Source organism: Podarcis liolepis (genome assembly GCF_965112155.1).
Source record: "Podarcis liolepis genome assembly, chromosome: 13".
Lineage (NCBI taxonomy): Eukaryota > Metazoa > Chordata > Lepidosauria > Squamata > Lacertidae > Podarcis > Podarcis liolepis.
Genome location: NC_139573.1, coordinates 38,469,405 through 38,485,799, shown reverse-complemented (window position 1 = coordinate 38,485,799; position 16,395 = coordinate 38,469,405). Strand labels below are relative to the sequence as shown.

General features: G+C 49.4%; 1 protein-coding gene across 2 annotated transcripts; it reads left to right on the top strand.

The window, feature by feature from the left end:
• The first annotated feature begins 418 nt into the window (after positions 1-418).
• On the top strand, positions 419-16,083 carry RUVBL2 (RuvB like AAA ATPase 2). Of its 2 annotated transcripts, XM_083470010.1 has the most exons (16): positions 419-573; positions 2,351-2,399; positions 3,196-3,251; positions 3,972-4,113; positions 4,912-5,041; positions 5,483-5,549; positions 5,684-5,790; positions 7,632-7,725; positions 8,704-8,827; positions 9,564-9,658; positions 9,782-9,900; positions 11,365-11,484; positions 11,643-11,772; positions 12,935-13,049; positions 15,306-15,346; positions 15,969-16,083. In XM_083470010.1, exons 1-15 carry the CDS (start codon positions 559-561, stop codon positions 15,329-15,331), a joined length of 1,389 nt encoding a protein of 462 aa, XP_083326136.1. In that variant the 5' UTR covers positions 419-558; the 3' UTR covers positions 15,332-15,346; positions 15,969-16,083. The 2 variants fall into 2 exon arrangements, with proteins under 2 accessions (XP_083326136.1, XP_083326137.1); XM_083470011.1 differs by lacking the exon at positions 15,306-15,346.
• Positions 16,084-16,395: the final 312 nt, after the last annotated feature.

The following is a 16,395-nucleotide window of genomic DNA, read 5'->3' as shown; positions in this document are numbered from 1 at the left end:
ATAATAATAGTAATAATAATAGTTTTCATTTATACCCCGCCCTCCCCAGCCAAGGCCGGGCTCAGGGCGGCTAACAAGCAATAATAAAAACAAGTTGAATGAATACAACTTAAAAACAAGATTAAAATACAACATTAGTATTAAATTACAACATTAGTCTCTAGTAGTCTCTAGAGACAGGCGGACGCCAAGCAAAATAAATAAATAAATAAACAAACAGTGATCTGTGAACTAGTATGAGGTGATGGCGAGAACGTTTAAAATCTTCCTTCAAAACCTTCCCCCTCTCCCAAGTTTCGGACTACAACTCCCATCAGCCCCAGCGCGGCTGCGGGAGCCTCATAATCCGTCGGGAAGGCTGTCGTTAAGGGCCCCTCTATAGGGAGGAATGAGCTGGAGGACCGGGGCGACAATAGAGATCAGCTAGAGCGGCACCCTCCGTAAGGACCGCTTCCTGTTTCCGGCTTCTGCTCCCGGGCTGCTGAAGCTGTTGGGGCGGGCGGAGCGGGCTGGTGCTTAGAGACGGCGCGAGACTGAAGCAGGAGCAGCAGCAGCAGCATGGCAACCGCCGCGGTGAGCGACAAGCCTCTTTCCCTTCCTGGTTCCGATTTCCCTTGCAGGAAAGAGACCCGGATTAATCGGAACTTTTTTGGGTGGGGAGGAAGGGGGGTCCCGGGGCGCCCCCCCCGCCCTCCGTTTGCCTCCGTGCGTCGCCCTAGGGCTGCCCCCGGAGCCTCACCGGCCCCTTCTGAGGGGAGTGGGGGTGGGGAATCTCCTCAGAAGTCTGTGGGACTCCCGACCGCAACCTGGGACAGCTCAGTTTGTCAGAACAGGAGACTCTGAATTTCAGGGTCGCGAGTTCGAGTCCCACGTGGGGGGCAAAAAAATGGTCCTGGCTTTGCAGGGGGGTCGGGCCAGATGACCCTTGCGGTCCCTCCCAACCCCTACAATGTTGTAGTGATTCCCATCAGCCCCGGCCCCCCATGGCCAGCAGTCAGGGATGATTCAAATTGCAAGAAAGGAGATTCCGGCTAAACTTTCCGACAGTGGAATGGAGTCTCCTTTGGGAGGTCATGGGCTCTCCTTCCTTGGAGGTTTTGAAGCAGGGGTTGAATGGCCGCCTGCCATTAATGTTTTAGCTGAGATTCCTGCATTGCAGGGGGGGGGGTTGGACTGGATGACCCCTGGGGTCCCTTCTAAATCTATAATTCTATGATGGGCATAGTCCAGCGAGAACCGGAGGGCCACAGGTTTCACCCCCACCCCTTACTGAAGACAGATACATCCATCTCATGCGTTTTCAAATCCGGATTTTTCTCCAAGGAGCTCCAGCTGGGATAAAATTCTAGAGTTGAAAGCCACCCCAAATGGTCACCTAGACCAACCCCTGGCAATGCAGGAATTTCAACTAAAGCGTCCATTTCATTCGGCGGAGGGAGCCTGTTCCACTGTAGGATAGTCCTTGCTGTCAAGAAAGCTCCCTGTGTAGTGCATCGATAAAAGTGCAAAGCTAAGCAGGATCTAGTATGACTTCAAATTGGATTGGCGCCTGCCTGTTGGGATTCCTGCCTTGCAAGTGGTTGGGGATCCCATCCAACTCTACAGTTCAGTGATTCTCAGAAAATTCTTCCTGGTGTACAGTATAGTCAGAATCTCCTTTCTTGTGACTTGAAGCCATTGATTTGGGTCCTGCCCTCAAGAGCAGGAGGAAACAAGCTTGTTCCATCTTCTATGTGACAGCCCTTTAGATATTGGAAGATGGTTATAATATCTCCCTTCAGTCTCCTCTTATCCATGGTTAACTTTCATTTCCCTGCATCAGTTAATTTGAGGCTGGTTGTCGTTAGTGAATTTCAAGGCTGAGCTGGATGGTGATGGTCATTGAATGGCTGAGTAAGGGGTTTTCTGTCACGCCTACCACTGCACCCCTCTTAAGGACACCACACAGGCTCTCATATAAGCTTTGCAGTTATAGCCTGCAAAAGTTTATATTTTGTGGTTTTACCTTGTAAACCTTGAGGTTTTTTTACCTTGTAAACCTTGAGGAAAAAGCCAAGGTTTTCTCTCCTCCATCTTCGTCATCCTGCTTTTCTGCCCTTTCTATATTCAAATCCCTGCGATGGGGTGAGCTCTGATCATTACCTTTTTATATCCATCACTTGATTGTTTCAGAAACTGGGTATTCAGTAGTTGTGGAAAGTCACATCCAAATACGTGAAAGGATTTAGAATGCTTGTGTTTAGAATGCTTTGTGGTGATGAGGTATGAAACGTAGTGTAACTCTTCCTCCGAAACGTGTCCAGTGATATCTGGATTTTGGCAGGCCTCATTAAATCATTTTCTCTTTCAGGCTACCAAGGTCCCAGAAGTTCGGGATGTCACCCGGATTGAACGGATTGGTGAGTTTCCATTGTTCCTTGACCTGGGATTGTCTCCCATTTTTGCCTGGCGTTCCAATTTATTATATCTCTCTTCAGGTATTTGTCTAAACACATGGGGGTTAAAAGTGTATAAAGAACTGGGGGCATGCTGAGGAGCCTTTGTGCATTTGGGAACTCTGTGTTATTTGAATTCTAAATTGCACAAGAATGCATGTTCAGTTGAATGTGCATAGGTTCTCCTGGGCTCAGTGGACAGGCACTGCCATGCCAATGGACATTGGGGCAGGTCTTCCATCACTGTACACTTTTAACCTTTGGATGGCATCTTGTACACCTCCTTCCGGCAGCCAACTGGCAGCCAAGCTGGTGCCAAATGTATTGCTCTGCTTGCTTTTGGACCACATCAGTGAGGCTGAGAAAGGGGTCATGTCATCTGGGCAGCCCAGGACCTCCATGCACACTGTTTGCGCCCTGGAGAGGTCACTCTGGTGCTGTTAACGCAGCAAAAACAATGCGGGAGGCAGCAATACGAGTTACCAGTCTCTGCAGTCACAGCAGGCGCTGTGATTCTCCAGTGGCTTGACTTCAACCCTGGAGGCGCACTCCATTATCTCTTGAGACAGACAGATGACAACCGAAAGAGTTGAAGCAAATGCCTGAATAGGACTTGTCAAGTTCCTCAGTGAAGATTATGTTGCTTTCTCCACGGAAGTAAATGCTTTAAAAAAGCATATTTGATCAAGGGGCAGGACAAGGACAGATGGGTTTGTGGGTCACTGACCATCTAATAATAGTCTACATGTCTCTCACACAGGTGCCCACTCCCACATTAGAGGACTTGGCTTAGATGATACGTTGGAACCCAGACAGGTACCTGGAAAAAGAGCTTTCAGAGAGTTGCTAGATTGGGGTGGGTGGGTGGGTGATTGGTAAAATCTAATCAAATAGAAAGTGGAATACTAGGAGCTTTCAGAATATATAATAACAGATGAGTGGTACAGAGGTTGTTGCTATGCCTTGTGGATGTAGAGGCACTTGTTTCTGGGGCCACATATGTAGTATGATCATGTTTTTTTCTATGCACATAACTTTGAAAGTGCTAAAGCTTCCTGGGTTTTAACGCTGACGCGCTCACCTTGCACTGCCTCTGGTTATCTTTGTCCAGCCAATTGCAGTGGAAAGTGAGGGATTTGCCAACATCATAAAAAATATAGATTAGCCCCTTTCCCACCATTTTCCATGCAAGAGGGGGATGGGAGTGGGTTGCTGGAGGGTAATGAAACGGTGAATGCAAGTGATTTGAATGAAAGCTATGGGTGTTGCCATTGGGATCATAAGCCTTTATGTAGCTTTTTAATGTTTGTGGGTGCATTAATGGATTTACAGGGGGCAGGGTGAAATAAAAAGGAATAAATAGGGGATAGTACAGAGTAGGAATGAGGAGGAAGTGAGGAAGGTAGGGTGCTGTGTATGTGTTTGAGAGGAATACGGATCTGTGATTGTGCAAACAAGGGAATAAATGAAGTGTGGGGCCTTTTGGTTTTCCTGTTCCTTCACTGTTTTCTCTCCCTCTCCCCGCCACCTGGCTAGGTGTCCCAGGGCATGGTAGGCCAACTAGCTGCCCGTCGAGCTGCTGGTGTGATCTTGGAGATGATCAAGGAGGGGAAGATTGCTGGTCGGGCCGTCCTGATCGCTGGCCAACCAGGCACGGGAAAGACCGCCATTGCTATGGGTAAGGTCCAGACACAAAAGCTACTTCTGCTGACACTTGAAGTAGGGATAGTGCCAGAGGTAGCATTATTATCTATTTACAATGGAGTGGAAGGTTCACAGGCTATGAAGGACTTGTTCACAAATTTACTGACAGCTGCACAAATTATTATACAGTGGTACCTCTAGTTACGGACTCAATCCGTTCCGGGGTGCTGTTCGCATCCCGAAAAGTCCGCAAGTAGAGTACCACTTCTGCACATGCACATGGTGCCATAGAGTGCTTTGCACATGTGCGAGACGCTCAGAGTGCTTCTGCGCATGCACGTATGGTGAAACCCAGGAGTATACACTTCCGGATTTGCTGCGTTTGTATCCTGAAAAAACACAACCAGAGACTGATGTAATAAGGTACGACTGTAGCCAGGAAGTGGAAGGGGCAAGCAGAATATAAAATGGAAGAATGGTATAAAGAGGTGTGGGATATAGCTATTAATGATAAATTAACATGTGCCATTAAGTTAAGACAGGGAATATGCAGAAATGATTTTGAGGATATATGGAAGGTGTTTGTAGAATTGTTAAAAACGGAAAGGGGTCAAATCATCGCAAGAGGTGTTGAAATTTTGGGAGGTTGGATAGTTGCAATGGAATGGTCTCGGGGGTGGGGTGCATATTTTTATTCTTATTTATTTATGAATCTTACTTTGTCAAAATATTTTTTAACGTATAAAAGAACGTATAAAATATAAATAAAAGAATGAAAAAAAAGAGAAAGAAGTCATGTGTTGTAAAACCAAGCTGCCATTTCTTCTCTCAGGAATGGCGCAGGCCCTGGGCCTTGATACCCCTTTCACAGCCATTGCTGGCAGCGAGATCTTCTCCTTGGAGATGAGCAAGACTGAGGCGCTGACTCAAGCCTTCCGGCGCTCCATTGGCGTCCGTATCAAGTGAGGAGCAGCAAGGAGGTCTTTTGTTCTCTGGGGGTGGCTTGGGATTTTGAAACAGGACGTTGAGGGTGGGCACTGGAGGATTCAAACAGAAGTGAGGGGAGTCAACAAGGAGGATTCTAGGAAACTTTGAAAAAACTTGTTGAGCATGAGAGCTGGGCAGCAACATGTTTGGTGGTTGATTTTGGCTTTTGTAGCATTCTGCACGGTGCATTTAATGCCACCTTAGCTGCTAATGGGATAAAATAGGTCTTCAGAAAATAAACTAGGAGCCAGTGTCTTAAATTCTCTGGCTGGAGAGTGGCGCACACAGCAAAGCAAGGCCTGTTGGACTCCTCATCTGAAATTATATTTCCAGGTCTTCTTTTTGATGAAAGTGTGGTACTCTGCAGTCCACCCTCTTTGCCTGCTGAGATCAGTTCTATCCCCTTATTCTTGCAGGGAGGAAACAGAAATCATTGAAGGTGAAGTGGTTGAGATCCAAATAGATCGCCCAGCGACTGGCACTGTGAGTTGAGGCTGGGGTATAATACAGGGATGGCAGGCTAGCTATTACCCAGTAATGGCAGCACTGCACACAGCAGCCCATTTATCAAGGTAACAAGCGCTGGAGGGATGTTGACTGTCTCCTTCTCATTGCAGGGTGCTAAGGTGGGGAAGCTGACACTGAAGACAACCGAGATGGAGACCATCTATGACTTGGGCACCAAGATGATTGAGTCCCTGACCAAGGAGAAAGTGCAGGCTGGGTGAGCCAGGGCCGGGCATGGAGGTGGGGCACAGGTGCGAAGGGAGAGCCAGTGGGGAAGGGCACAGAGAGTTAGGGTTCCTGAGCTGTCTGGTATCTGTGAAGGAAGTCAGGATTGCTGGTTTCTGTGGACAACAGGGAAGCACACTCGACAAATTGAAGCCGGAAAGGATGGGATGGGGAATGTCTAACACTGAAGGAGTGATAAAGGTGAACACAGTTTGTGAATAGCACACAGGAGTATTTAATACGTTACCTGGAAATGAGAGGACATTGCTTGGAAAGGCCTGAAGTTCAGCAGTCTTTATACTTTGCCCCTACAGGCCCACATAAATTAATAATAATAGGAAGGTAAAAAGGGTAAAGGACCCCTGGACGGTTAAGTCCAGTCAAAGACGACTTTGGGGTTGCGGTGCTCATCTCGCTTTCAGGCCGAGGGAGCCAGCATTTGTCCACAGACAGCTTTCTGGGTCATGTAGCCAGCATGACTGAACCGCTTCTGGTGCAACGGGACACCGTGACGGAAACCAGAGCGTATGGAAACACCATTTACCTTCCCACCACAGTGGTATCTATTTATCTACTTGCACAGGTGTGCTTTTGAACTGCTAGGTTGGCAGGAGCTGGGACAGAGCAACGGGAGCTCAACCCATCGCAGGGATTTGAACCGCCGACCTTCCAGTCGGCAAGCCCAAGTGGCTCAGTGGTTTAGAATACAGTGCCTCCCGCTAATAATGATGATGATGATGATGATGATGATGATGATGATAATAATAATAATAATAATAATAATAATAATATCAATATCCTGCCCATCTGACTTGGTTGCCCCAATCACTCTGGGCGGCTTCCAAGATATAGAAAAACATAATAAAACATTACACATTAAAAGGCTTCCGTATACAGGGCTGCCTCTACAGTGGTGCCTCGCAAGACGAAATTAATTCGTTCCGCGAGTTTTTTCGTCTAGTGAATTTTTCGTCTTGCGAAGCACGGTGTCGGAAAAGTTTTGGAAAAGCTTCAAAAATCACCAAAAACCTCAAAAAAGGCTACCACACCGCGTTCTATGAGTTGCTCCTCGAAGTCAAGTCGCAACTGTATTAACGGTGTTAAGAAAAAGGAAACAAACTTGCAAGACGTTTTCGTCTTGCGAAGCAAGCCCATAGGGAAATTCGTCTTGCAAAGCAGCTCAAAAACTGCAAAACCCTTTCGTCTAGCGAGTTTTTCGTCTTGCGAGGCATTCGTCTTGCAGGGCACCACTGTAAATGTCTTTTAAAGCTGCTAACTCTCTTACAGAACAAACACAGTACGTGTATCCCCCCTTGCATGAGAACATTGACTCAGAATCATTAATGCAGAGGTCCACAAATTACAGCTAGGTTTGGCAGCCAAGCGTTCATTTACACTTGCCGGCTGCGATGTCCGATCCCACCCTGATAGTGCAGCAACGTTACATGAATTTAGCAAGAAGGATATTGTCTGATGAAGTTAAGCAGCTCAGGCTTGAACAGAGTGACTAGCTCAGCTTCCTCTGGCCCCACACCTTTTGAATTTCCCCTGAGGATCCTCCTTAGCGCTGCGTTTTCTCCCCAGAGAAATTGAAGGTTAGTTATTGAAGGTTAGTGTAGGTTAGGCTTCTTGCCACCCATAACCATGAATGGAAAGAAATACAGCCTACCCCACTAAGCGCTCTTCAACTCGTGCATCAGTTTTGAGGAGAGAAGATAAATTAACTTGCCCTCCTGAGGCGATGGCAGGTGTGTCCTTTGCGAGGTGTCTTCCACCCAGAGCCAAAAGGCGGGGCCCAGTCCTCATATTTCCTCCTCCTTTTTGTGTCCGCAGGGATGTCATTACCATTGACAAAGCCACGGGGAAGATCACCAAACTAGGACGCTCCTTTACCCGGGCAAGGGACTACGATGCTATGGGTTCGCAGGTATTTGCAGGGGGGGTGGGTGGGTGAGAAGTGCAAATTGATGCAAGGTGATGGGAGATCCCAAGGCTCCGTTGATGGTGGCTGCCTGTGAGGGGTGACCTTTGCATGCTGTAGTCAGATGCCATAGCTCAGCGGAGCACCTGCTTCGCACACAGAAAGTGCCCAGCTCATTCCCCAACATCTCCAGGTCAAAGGATCTCAGGGAGATGGGCCTGAAACCCTAGGGCAGGGTGATAGACTATATGGGACTGGCTGAAATGACTGGCAGAATCCGAGACCAGGGGAAAGAGACGGCGGAAGAAGATTGGAAGAAATTTAAAATTTATCTTAAGAAATATTGTAAAATTAATGAGTGATAAAATGTTGTGGTTATAGAAAGTACGGGGTTACAGCGGTAAAAGATTAAGTAAAAGAAAAGGAAAGGAAAAATTAGATAAAATTAAGGGGGAGGATTTGCTGAAATAAATTTGGGAATTGGAATGCAGAAAGGGGAGGTATGGGGAATTCGGTGAAGTAAGTTTCAAGAAAAAAAGGATTCGAAATTATGTGTGTTTGTTTGTTTTTGTGTGTGTATGTTTGTATTGTGTATTGTGTGTGTTTTTATAATTTGTGAAAATCCAATAAATATTTATTAAAAAAAATGAAACCCTAGGGCAGGGATGAGGAACCTGTGGTCCTCCAGATGTTCCTAGACTACAACTCCCATCATCCCTTACCATCAGCCATGCTGGCTAGCGCCAATGCAAGGTGTAGTCCAGCAACATCCCAAGGGCTGCAGGTTCCTCACCCCTGCCTTAAGAGAGTTGCTGGCTGTTAGAGCAGATAGATGGACCCACAGTTTAATTTCCCGTCATTTAGCTTTGTATGTCTTTGTCTTGCAAGAGTTTTCTGCCCCCGGGCTCCAGCGCGAATGGGCTTGGGTGCTAGGCACGAGAAGGATTCAGGTCTTCCAACTGCCTATATTATTCCCTGTCCCAGACCAAGTTTGTCCAGTGCCCTGACGGGGAGCTGCAGAAGCGCAAGGAGGTGGTGCACACAGTCTCGCTGCACGAAATTGATGTCATCAACAGCCGCACACAGGGCTTCCTCGCACTCTTCTCTGGTATGACGATATGGATGAACTGGAGGGAGTGGGGCGGAAGTAGTTCATTGGAAACCTGGAGTTGGAGCATGGGTAGGCAAACTAAGGCCCGGGGGCTGGATCCGGTCCAACCGCCTTCTAAATACGGCCCATGGACAGTCCGGGAATCAGTGTGTTTTTAAATGAGTAGAATGTGTCCTTTAATTTAAAATGCATCTCTGGGTTATTTGTGGGGCATAGGAATTCGTTCATCCCCCCCCCCAATATAGTCTGGCCCCCCACAAGTTCTGAGGGGCAGTGGACCGGCCCCCTGCTGAAAACGTTTGCTGACCCCTGACTTGGAGGGTTTTGCAGAAATTTAGCCTGCTGCATCATTGTATCTGGACTGGGAGTGGCCGCCGAGACCACATAACACCGGTCCGGAAAGGCCTACATTGGCTCCCAGTACGTTTCCGAGCACAATTCAAAGTGTTGGTGCAGACCTTTAAAGCCCTAAACGGCCTCGGCACAGTATACCTGAAGGAGTGTCTCTACCCACATTGTTCAGCCCGGACACTGAGGTCCAGCTCCGAGGGCCTTCTGGCGGTTCCCTCACTGCGAGAAGTGAGGTTGCAGGGAACCAGGCAGAGGGCCTTCTCGGTAGTGGCACCCACCCTGCGGAACGCCCTCCCACCAGATGTCAAGGAAATAAACAACTATCTGACTTTTAGAAGACATGCCTCTTCCTTCCCCTCCCTCATCTTGTGTATGCTCCCAGGTGACACAGGGGAGATAAAATCCGAGGTGCGAGAGCAGATCAATGCCAAGGTCGCCGAGTGGCGAGAGGAGGGCAAGGCCGAGGTGATCCCAGGGGTGAGTCCTGTTTTAGAGCGCGTGTTGTACCCTCCGCTGCTCTCTTCCGTGCTTTCCTCTCGTTTGAGTGTCTTGCTGGGGGCCAATGCCATTCTCCTCCTTTTTCTCCCATTTCCCTTCCAGGTATTGTTCATTGACGAGGTCCACATGCTGGACATTGAGTGCTTCTCCTTCCTGAACCGGGCCCTGGAGAGTGACATGGCGCCTGTCCTCATCATGGCTACCAATCGAGGCATCACCAGGTTGGCAGAGTTCACCCTGGGGTGGGGCATGGCACCATATCACCGGGCAGTCGGGCACTGGCCGTGGTGGCGTTTTGGCAGCTGACTAGTTGCTGATCAGAATCCCATTTCTCAGTGACCCAGGCAATGACGTAATTCTCCCATGCCTCCTGTAGCTAACTCTGCACCTGCCATGAGGCAGAGCACACAAGCTGGGCAGAACACCGAAACCTCTTTTTTTGCTTCTGAAAAGCCTAGCCAGGTCCTGATTCACTGGCAGAGGCTCCTAAGCCGGGCTAGAGATGGGCTTTTTCTCTGCAGTCAAGAAGGCAGGCAGGGTGGTGGTAGACAAGGGCACAGTGGGAGGAAGCCTTGTGGTTGGGATGGGGAGACTGTGAGCGACATCTGCAGAGGCACCGGCACCCCACTTCTAGAGGGGAGGTGATGGAGACGCCAGCCATCGCTGATGAAGTCACAACTAGATTGCCGGAAAGCTGCTGGTATTAAGTAAGTGGCTTTTGAAGGCATGGCTCTACAACACTGGACTGAATGCAGCAGCGATATGGAGGACCTGTCCCTGCGTACAGGGAGAGGCTGGGAGGAGTATGCCTGCTGCCTAGAGGAGATTCCTTGCCTCCAGGTGTCGTGGAATGGTCTGAATCAGAGGATTGGGGAAGGCATTCTCAGGCGGATGAGCTCCTCTTTGAAGAGGGGGAGGGGGAGAGGGAAGATTTGCCCCCCTTGTTTCCAGTGGTTTCAGGAGCAGAGAGAGACACAGACACTGAGCAGCTTCAACAGGAGTTGCCTAGTTATGAGATAACGGAGAGAGAAACAGTAGGTAGGGAACAGCCAGCAGAGACGTCATTAGAGGGTGTGGGGGACATAGCTGTCCACTTTTCCCTTTTCTTCGAGGAATCCTATTCAGAATAAGGGAATTTCCCTTTAAAAAAGGGAAACTTTGACAGCTATGGTGGGGGACCCTCCCTCCCCAAGAACTAGGAAGTCCGTCCATATTAGAGAACAAAGAATGCAGAGGAGGAACTTTCTGTTGGCACCCAGGATGTTGCAGGAGATGGAAGGGGGAGGATTTAGAGTAGCCAACTGCTCTCCTTGTGGAGAGATGTGGATTTTTGCTCACAGTCACCTCTCCGCTCCTCCACGTGCAGCTGCTGGGTGACCTTGGGCCAGTCACACTTCTCTGAAGTCTCTCAGCCTCACTCACCTCACAGAGTGTTTGTTGTGGGGATGGAAGGGGAAGGAGATTGTTAGCCGCTTTGAGACTCCTTCGGGTAGTGATAAAGCGGGATATCAAATCCAAACAGCCAGATGACGGAATAAAAAGGACTATAAAATATAAACTGCTCATTAATTCTTGTCTGTGAAGTTACCAAAGAGAGGGGAGGACTCTCCACGCCTGACACCAGGCTGGCAGGAACGGAGGTCCTTCAGCCACCGCTCATTCTGGGTCTGTCCTCTCCGATGCAGGATTCGTGGCACCAACTACCAGAGCCCCCACGGCATCCCCATTGACCTCCTGGACCGCATGCTCATCATCTCGACCTCCCCTTACAGCGATAAGGAGACCAAGCAGATCCTTAAAATCCGGTGAGCCAGAGGGAGCTTGAGGGCGCTGCAGTTCCTGCCTCAAAGGGATGCTTCCACCCTGCCCGTTTTACCGCATCACAGTTTTGCTGTTGCTGTTCCGGCGTCTCGCCCTGCGCTGTGGAAGTTTTCCTTATTCTGAGCTGGAATATCTCTTGCAGGTGTGAGGAGGAGGATGTCGAGATGAATGAAGACGCCTACACCGTGCTGACGCGCATTGGCTTGGAGACCTCCCTGCGCTATGCCATCCAGCTCATCACAGCCGCCAGCTTGGTGTGTCGCAAGCGGAAGGTGAGCTCTGGCACTCTGTAGAGTCCGGGGACTTCCAGCGGGGCAGCACCATTCCAGTGCTGCCATTCTTCAAAAGGCCAATAAATCCTTACTTTTTCTCCCTCTCTTCTCAGCCTGACCCGCAGCTTGCAAAAACACCCTACTTGTGCCCGTGTGTGTGTGTGCATATCATGAGCTTCATTTTCCATAAATAATAATAATAATTTATTACTTATACCCTGCCCATCTGGCCGGGCCTCCCCAGCCACTCTGGGCAGCTCCCAACAGAATATTAAAAACACGTTAAAGCATCAAACATTAAAAACTTCCCTAAACAGGGCTGCCTTCAGATGCCTTCTAAAAGTCCAATAGTGGTTTATTTCCTTGACATCTGATGGGAGGGCGTTCCACAGGGCGGGCGCCACTACCAAGAAGGCCCTCTGCCTGGTTCCCTGTAACCTCACTTCTTGCAAGGAAGGAACCGCCAGAAGACCCTCGGAGCTGGACCTCGGTGTCTGGGCTGAACGATGGGGGTGGAGACGTTCCTTCAGGCAGGCCAAATGAATGTCTTTATTTGTTGTAAAAAGGTCTGTCCCATCCTTCTAGTGCCTGTGTGGTATGCTTACAACCATTTAAAATCCCCACTTAAAAAGCAATTGGAAGCAGAGGAGCACAGATTACCAAGTGCATCTTCTCCTGGATTGGAGTTGGGAGCAAGAATGTTTTGGTGCCGTTAGGGCAGCATTTGCCAACGTGGCTCCCTCCTGATGTCTTGGACTGCCAACTCCCATGATGGGAGGTGTGTTGGGAGCTTAGAGCAGGCATAGGCAAACTTCGGCCCTCCTGATTTTTTGGGACTACAATTCCCATAATCCCTGTCCACTGGTCCTGTTAGCTAGGGATGATGGGAATTGTAGTCCCAAACATCTGGAGGGCCGAAGTTTGCCTATGCCTGGCTTAGAGAGTCAGTGGGATCTCTTTATCAAGATCCCTAAGCTCTTGGAGAAGAGTTGGGGGGGGGGGAGGCATAAAACTAGAAGCGTTTGGAAGCCCAGAGTAGTCCTCAGTTTTCATTTCCAGGACTAGTTGGAGGGAGTTGTCTGGAGTGGTGAAACTTTGCTGGAGTTTGTGCTGTGCTCTTCTCCTGCTGGGAGCTCTGACCTCTCTCCCTCCCCATTCACAGGGCACAGAGGTTCAGGTGGACGACATCAAGCGCGTGTACTCGCTGTTCCTGGACGAGTCACGCTCCACTCAGTACATGAAAGAGTACCAGGATGCCTTCATGTTCAATGAACTCAGTGAGTAACAATTTGAGGCGAAGGGATGTGTGGGTTGAAAACCTCCTCCAGCCGGGGGCTAGGCCTAGCCATCCTCGCTAGAGCTTTTGAAGTGTATGTAGGACTTTCGCAGCAGAAAAACGCAGGAGGCACCTGGAAGAAACGGAGAGCTCTGCTTTGGTCAAGGCCAGTAAAGGACAAGAACAGAGCAGTTGAATTCCTTTAGATCCGTTTGGGGAACTTCAAGCCCAGGCCAGGGCCAAATAAAGAAGCCCTCTCTATCTGACGGGAGCCGGGAGCAGGTCAGCAATAACTCACAAGGTGTCAGTGAAGTTAACAGCAACTCTTCCCAGTAGGCCTTTCACCAACGAGGCAGCTGTAGAGACTCAAAGGTCCCTGCCTTCCCACAGCTCCCTAAGTCTCTTCCTCCCCCCGGGTCCTTCCCAAGCAACCTGAGACTTCTCTGCCTTCTCTCTCTCTGCTCCATCCTCTTCATCCCTCTTCGGTTTCTAGAAGACCAGGTGGAGGAGAGCTTGTCGCAGCAGGAGGGGGAGACACCTTGGCGTCTTCACCAGCCTGCCATATATCTGTTTCTTGGCTCCCCATCCTCTCCTGCCTCCACTTGCTGCTTCTGGACTACACTCTGCCACAGACTCTCCCTACTCACTAAGCCGTGTTACCTCTTCAGCTTCCAACGCCTCCTCTTCCCAGTCTTCTCCAACCACTCATCGTTGTCTCACCACCAGTCCCTGGGCTCTGAGCCTTCTTCCCTTAGGGGTTCCCAGCTGGTGCCTTCCACCACTCCTCTGCACCCAGCCAGTCTATGACACTGACCTTCAGAGTCTCCCAGGCCCTTCACAAGCCCCTGAGTTTCCCCAGCCACTCTGGGCGGCTCCCAATCGAGTGTTAAAAACAATGCAGCATTAAATATTAAAAACTTCCCTGAACAGGGCTGCCTTCAGATGTCTTCTAAAAGTCAGAGAGTTGATTATTTCCTTGACATCTGATGGGAGGGCGTTCCACAGGGCGGGCGCCACTGCCAAGAAGGCCCTCGGAGCTGGATCTCAGTGTCCGGGCTGAATGATGGGGGTGGAGACACTCCTTCAGGTATACAGGACCGAGGCCATCTAGGGCTTTACAGGTCAGCACCAACACTTTGAACTGTGTGGGGTTTTTTGCACCACATTCTGCAACTGTGATATTGCCTCTTGCCTGACCAATTTCCCCTTTGGCTTTGACCACCAAGTGGTATGTGGCCCCCATCAGGTTGTGCTTCTCAGGCAGAAAAGCGTTCCCGGCCCCTGCCAGTGTGGTGTAGTGGATAAGAGTGGTAGTCTCGTAATCTGGGGAACCGGGTTCGTGTCTCTGCTCCTCCGCATGCAGCTGCTGGGTGACCTTGGGCCAGTCACACTTCTCTGAAGTCTCTCATCCCCACTCACTTCACAGAGTGTTTGTTGTGGAGGAGGAAGGGAAAGGAGAATGTTAGCCGCTTTGAGACTCCTTCGGGTAGTGATAAAGCGGGATATCAAATCCAAACTCCTCTTCTTCTCTGCTTTAAATCCTTGTTTTGAGGCGATCCTCAAATGCGCATTCCGGTTTGTTAAGACCTAACTTCAAAATGCCTAGTGCAGCGCTTCTGTCAAAAATGACAGGGTTGAGCCCTCTTCTTCCTCCACCCCCTTCCCAAAATGGGCAGACTTTTTAGTGTTGCTGCCTCTCGGTCAGGCAATAACGCAGTGCAGAGTGGAGAAAACTTCCCAGGCAAGTCTGACTTGAAAAAGCAGGCGAGGAAGGATACTTGACGTGGGAATGCTGTTCTTGGCAATGGGTAGCACCACTGAGCATATGATTCTGCCTTCAATCCATGCTGAGAAATCTTCAAAGGACGTTGAGCCCCAGTCGCAGCGTACGATGTCAATTCACAGGACGGGTTCAGTACTGCATCTGCAAATCCACTGAAAAGTCAAGTTGCACAACAGTAATGATGCTTCTCATAATTGAGAGGGGGCAAGAATAAGCCTGGTTTTTGCTTTTCGTTCCGCGGTTATTGGTGCAGTGTTCATTGACCAACGTATGCTAGTGGCTTGGGACCCAGAAAGTTGGTTCTTCTGGGGATGAGTGGTGACGACACTGGGCGACTTTCATAGGATCAGAATTACGAAGAACCTGCGGGGCGGGTAGAGGATAATCCTCAACTGTTCGATTGTTGTGCGCTACAATAGGGTAGGCCTTCCTGCTTTTAATCCCCTCCTATTCCTCCCAATCCTCTGTCCTCAGTACCTGCAAGAGACGCATGCAAGTAGGAAAATAATGAAAGTGTGAGTAAAGCAGCGTTTGCTTTTAGTTTGAAAGCACGGAGTGCAGCAGTTGCTCCCCCGGTAGCCTAGCGAGTAACCCAATTTGGGCTGGGGGTGGCAGAGAAGTAGCAAGAACTTCCAAAAATTGTGGTGGTGCATTCCCTCCCCCCTGCATTTCAGCAGACTTCCCACCTGCTCTGGCAGCTTTGCAGTTGTACTTGCCCTTGAGAGCTTTCTGCTCCCTCTCCTTGCCCAGAGGTCCCCCCATTTGTGCCCTACGGCTTTCTAGGCCAGAGTGGAGTGCCAGGCTAGCAGCACACAGTCAGCTACTGGGGAGGAGTTAACCATCCCACTCACGGGTTGACCACCTTGTGATCAATGCTATTAGCTGCCTTTGCCAGGAAGGCAGTTCAGCCTACATCACGGGCATGCAGAGAGATTGTTTCAAGTCCTCTGGTACCTCTTCTGTGTGGGGTCTCTGTCAGCTTACAGAGCTTACAACTGGGGACTCTTAAAATTCACAAGTGGCAGGGATGATGTTCTTTGTTTTAATGAGGAAGACCTCTTTGAGATCCTCTTTTTTGGGGAGGCGGGGAGTGTGTTCTTCCATCTTGAACTCTTGCACCTGCTTTTTGTTTTCCAGAGGGAGAGACCATGGACACGTCTTGATGGGCGTCCTCGTAATACCTGCCTCAGGTTGTGTGTGTGAATGGATGTTCTTGTATTATTATTTTGTAAAATAAATCTTTTGGAGAATTCCTGCTGTGATTACAGTGGTAGGGCAAGCAGCAGCAGAATGAGGGGCGGTCTGGTGTTTCAGCAAACTTTTTAGCCTTCTTTGCCTTGTGCAGTAAATAGAAAGGGCCTCTTTGGAGCTGCGTACTCTGTGGCTCATACAAAAGGATGTGATGCTTTCAAGTACATTTCAGTGCTCAACTTCACATTAATTTCGCCACCCTTCCTTATCTGGTGTGGAACGTTGGCTCTGCTGAGGGGCAGGGAATAAGTATAACCAGACTAGCTTTTCTGCAGGAAGAGCTAATTTGTCACCAGTCTTTTATCTGTCTCCA

What these genes read in the sequence shown, in the direction of transcription:
- RUVBL2 (XM_083470011.1), top strand. An exon ending in TCCATTGGCGTCCGTATCAA is followed by an intron (nt 5,042 to 5,482) that starts GTGAGGAGCAGC and finishes TTATTCTTGCAG; the next exon opens with GGAGGAAACAGAAATCATTG. An exon ending in AAGGAGAAAGTGCAGGCTGG is followed by an intron (nt 5,791 to 7,631) that starts GTGAGCCAGGGC and finishes TTGTGTCCGCAG; the next exon opens with GGATGTCATTACCATTGACA.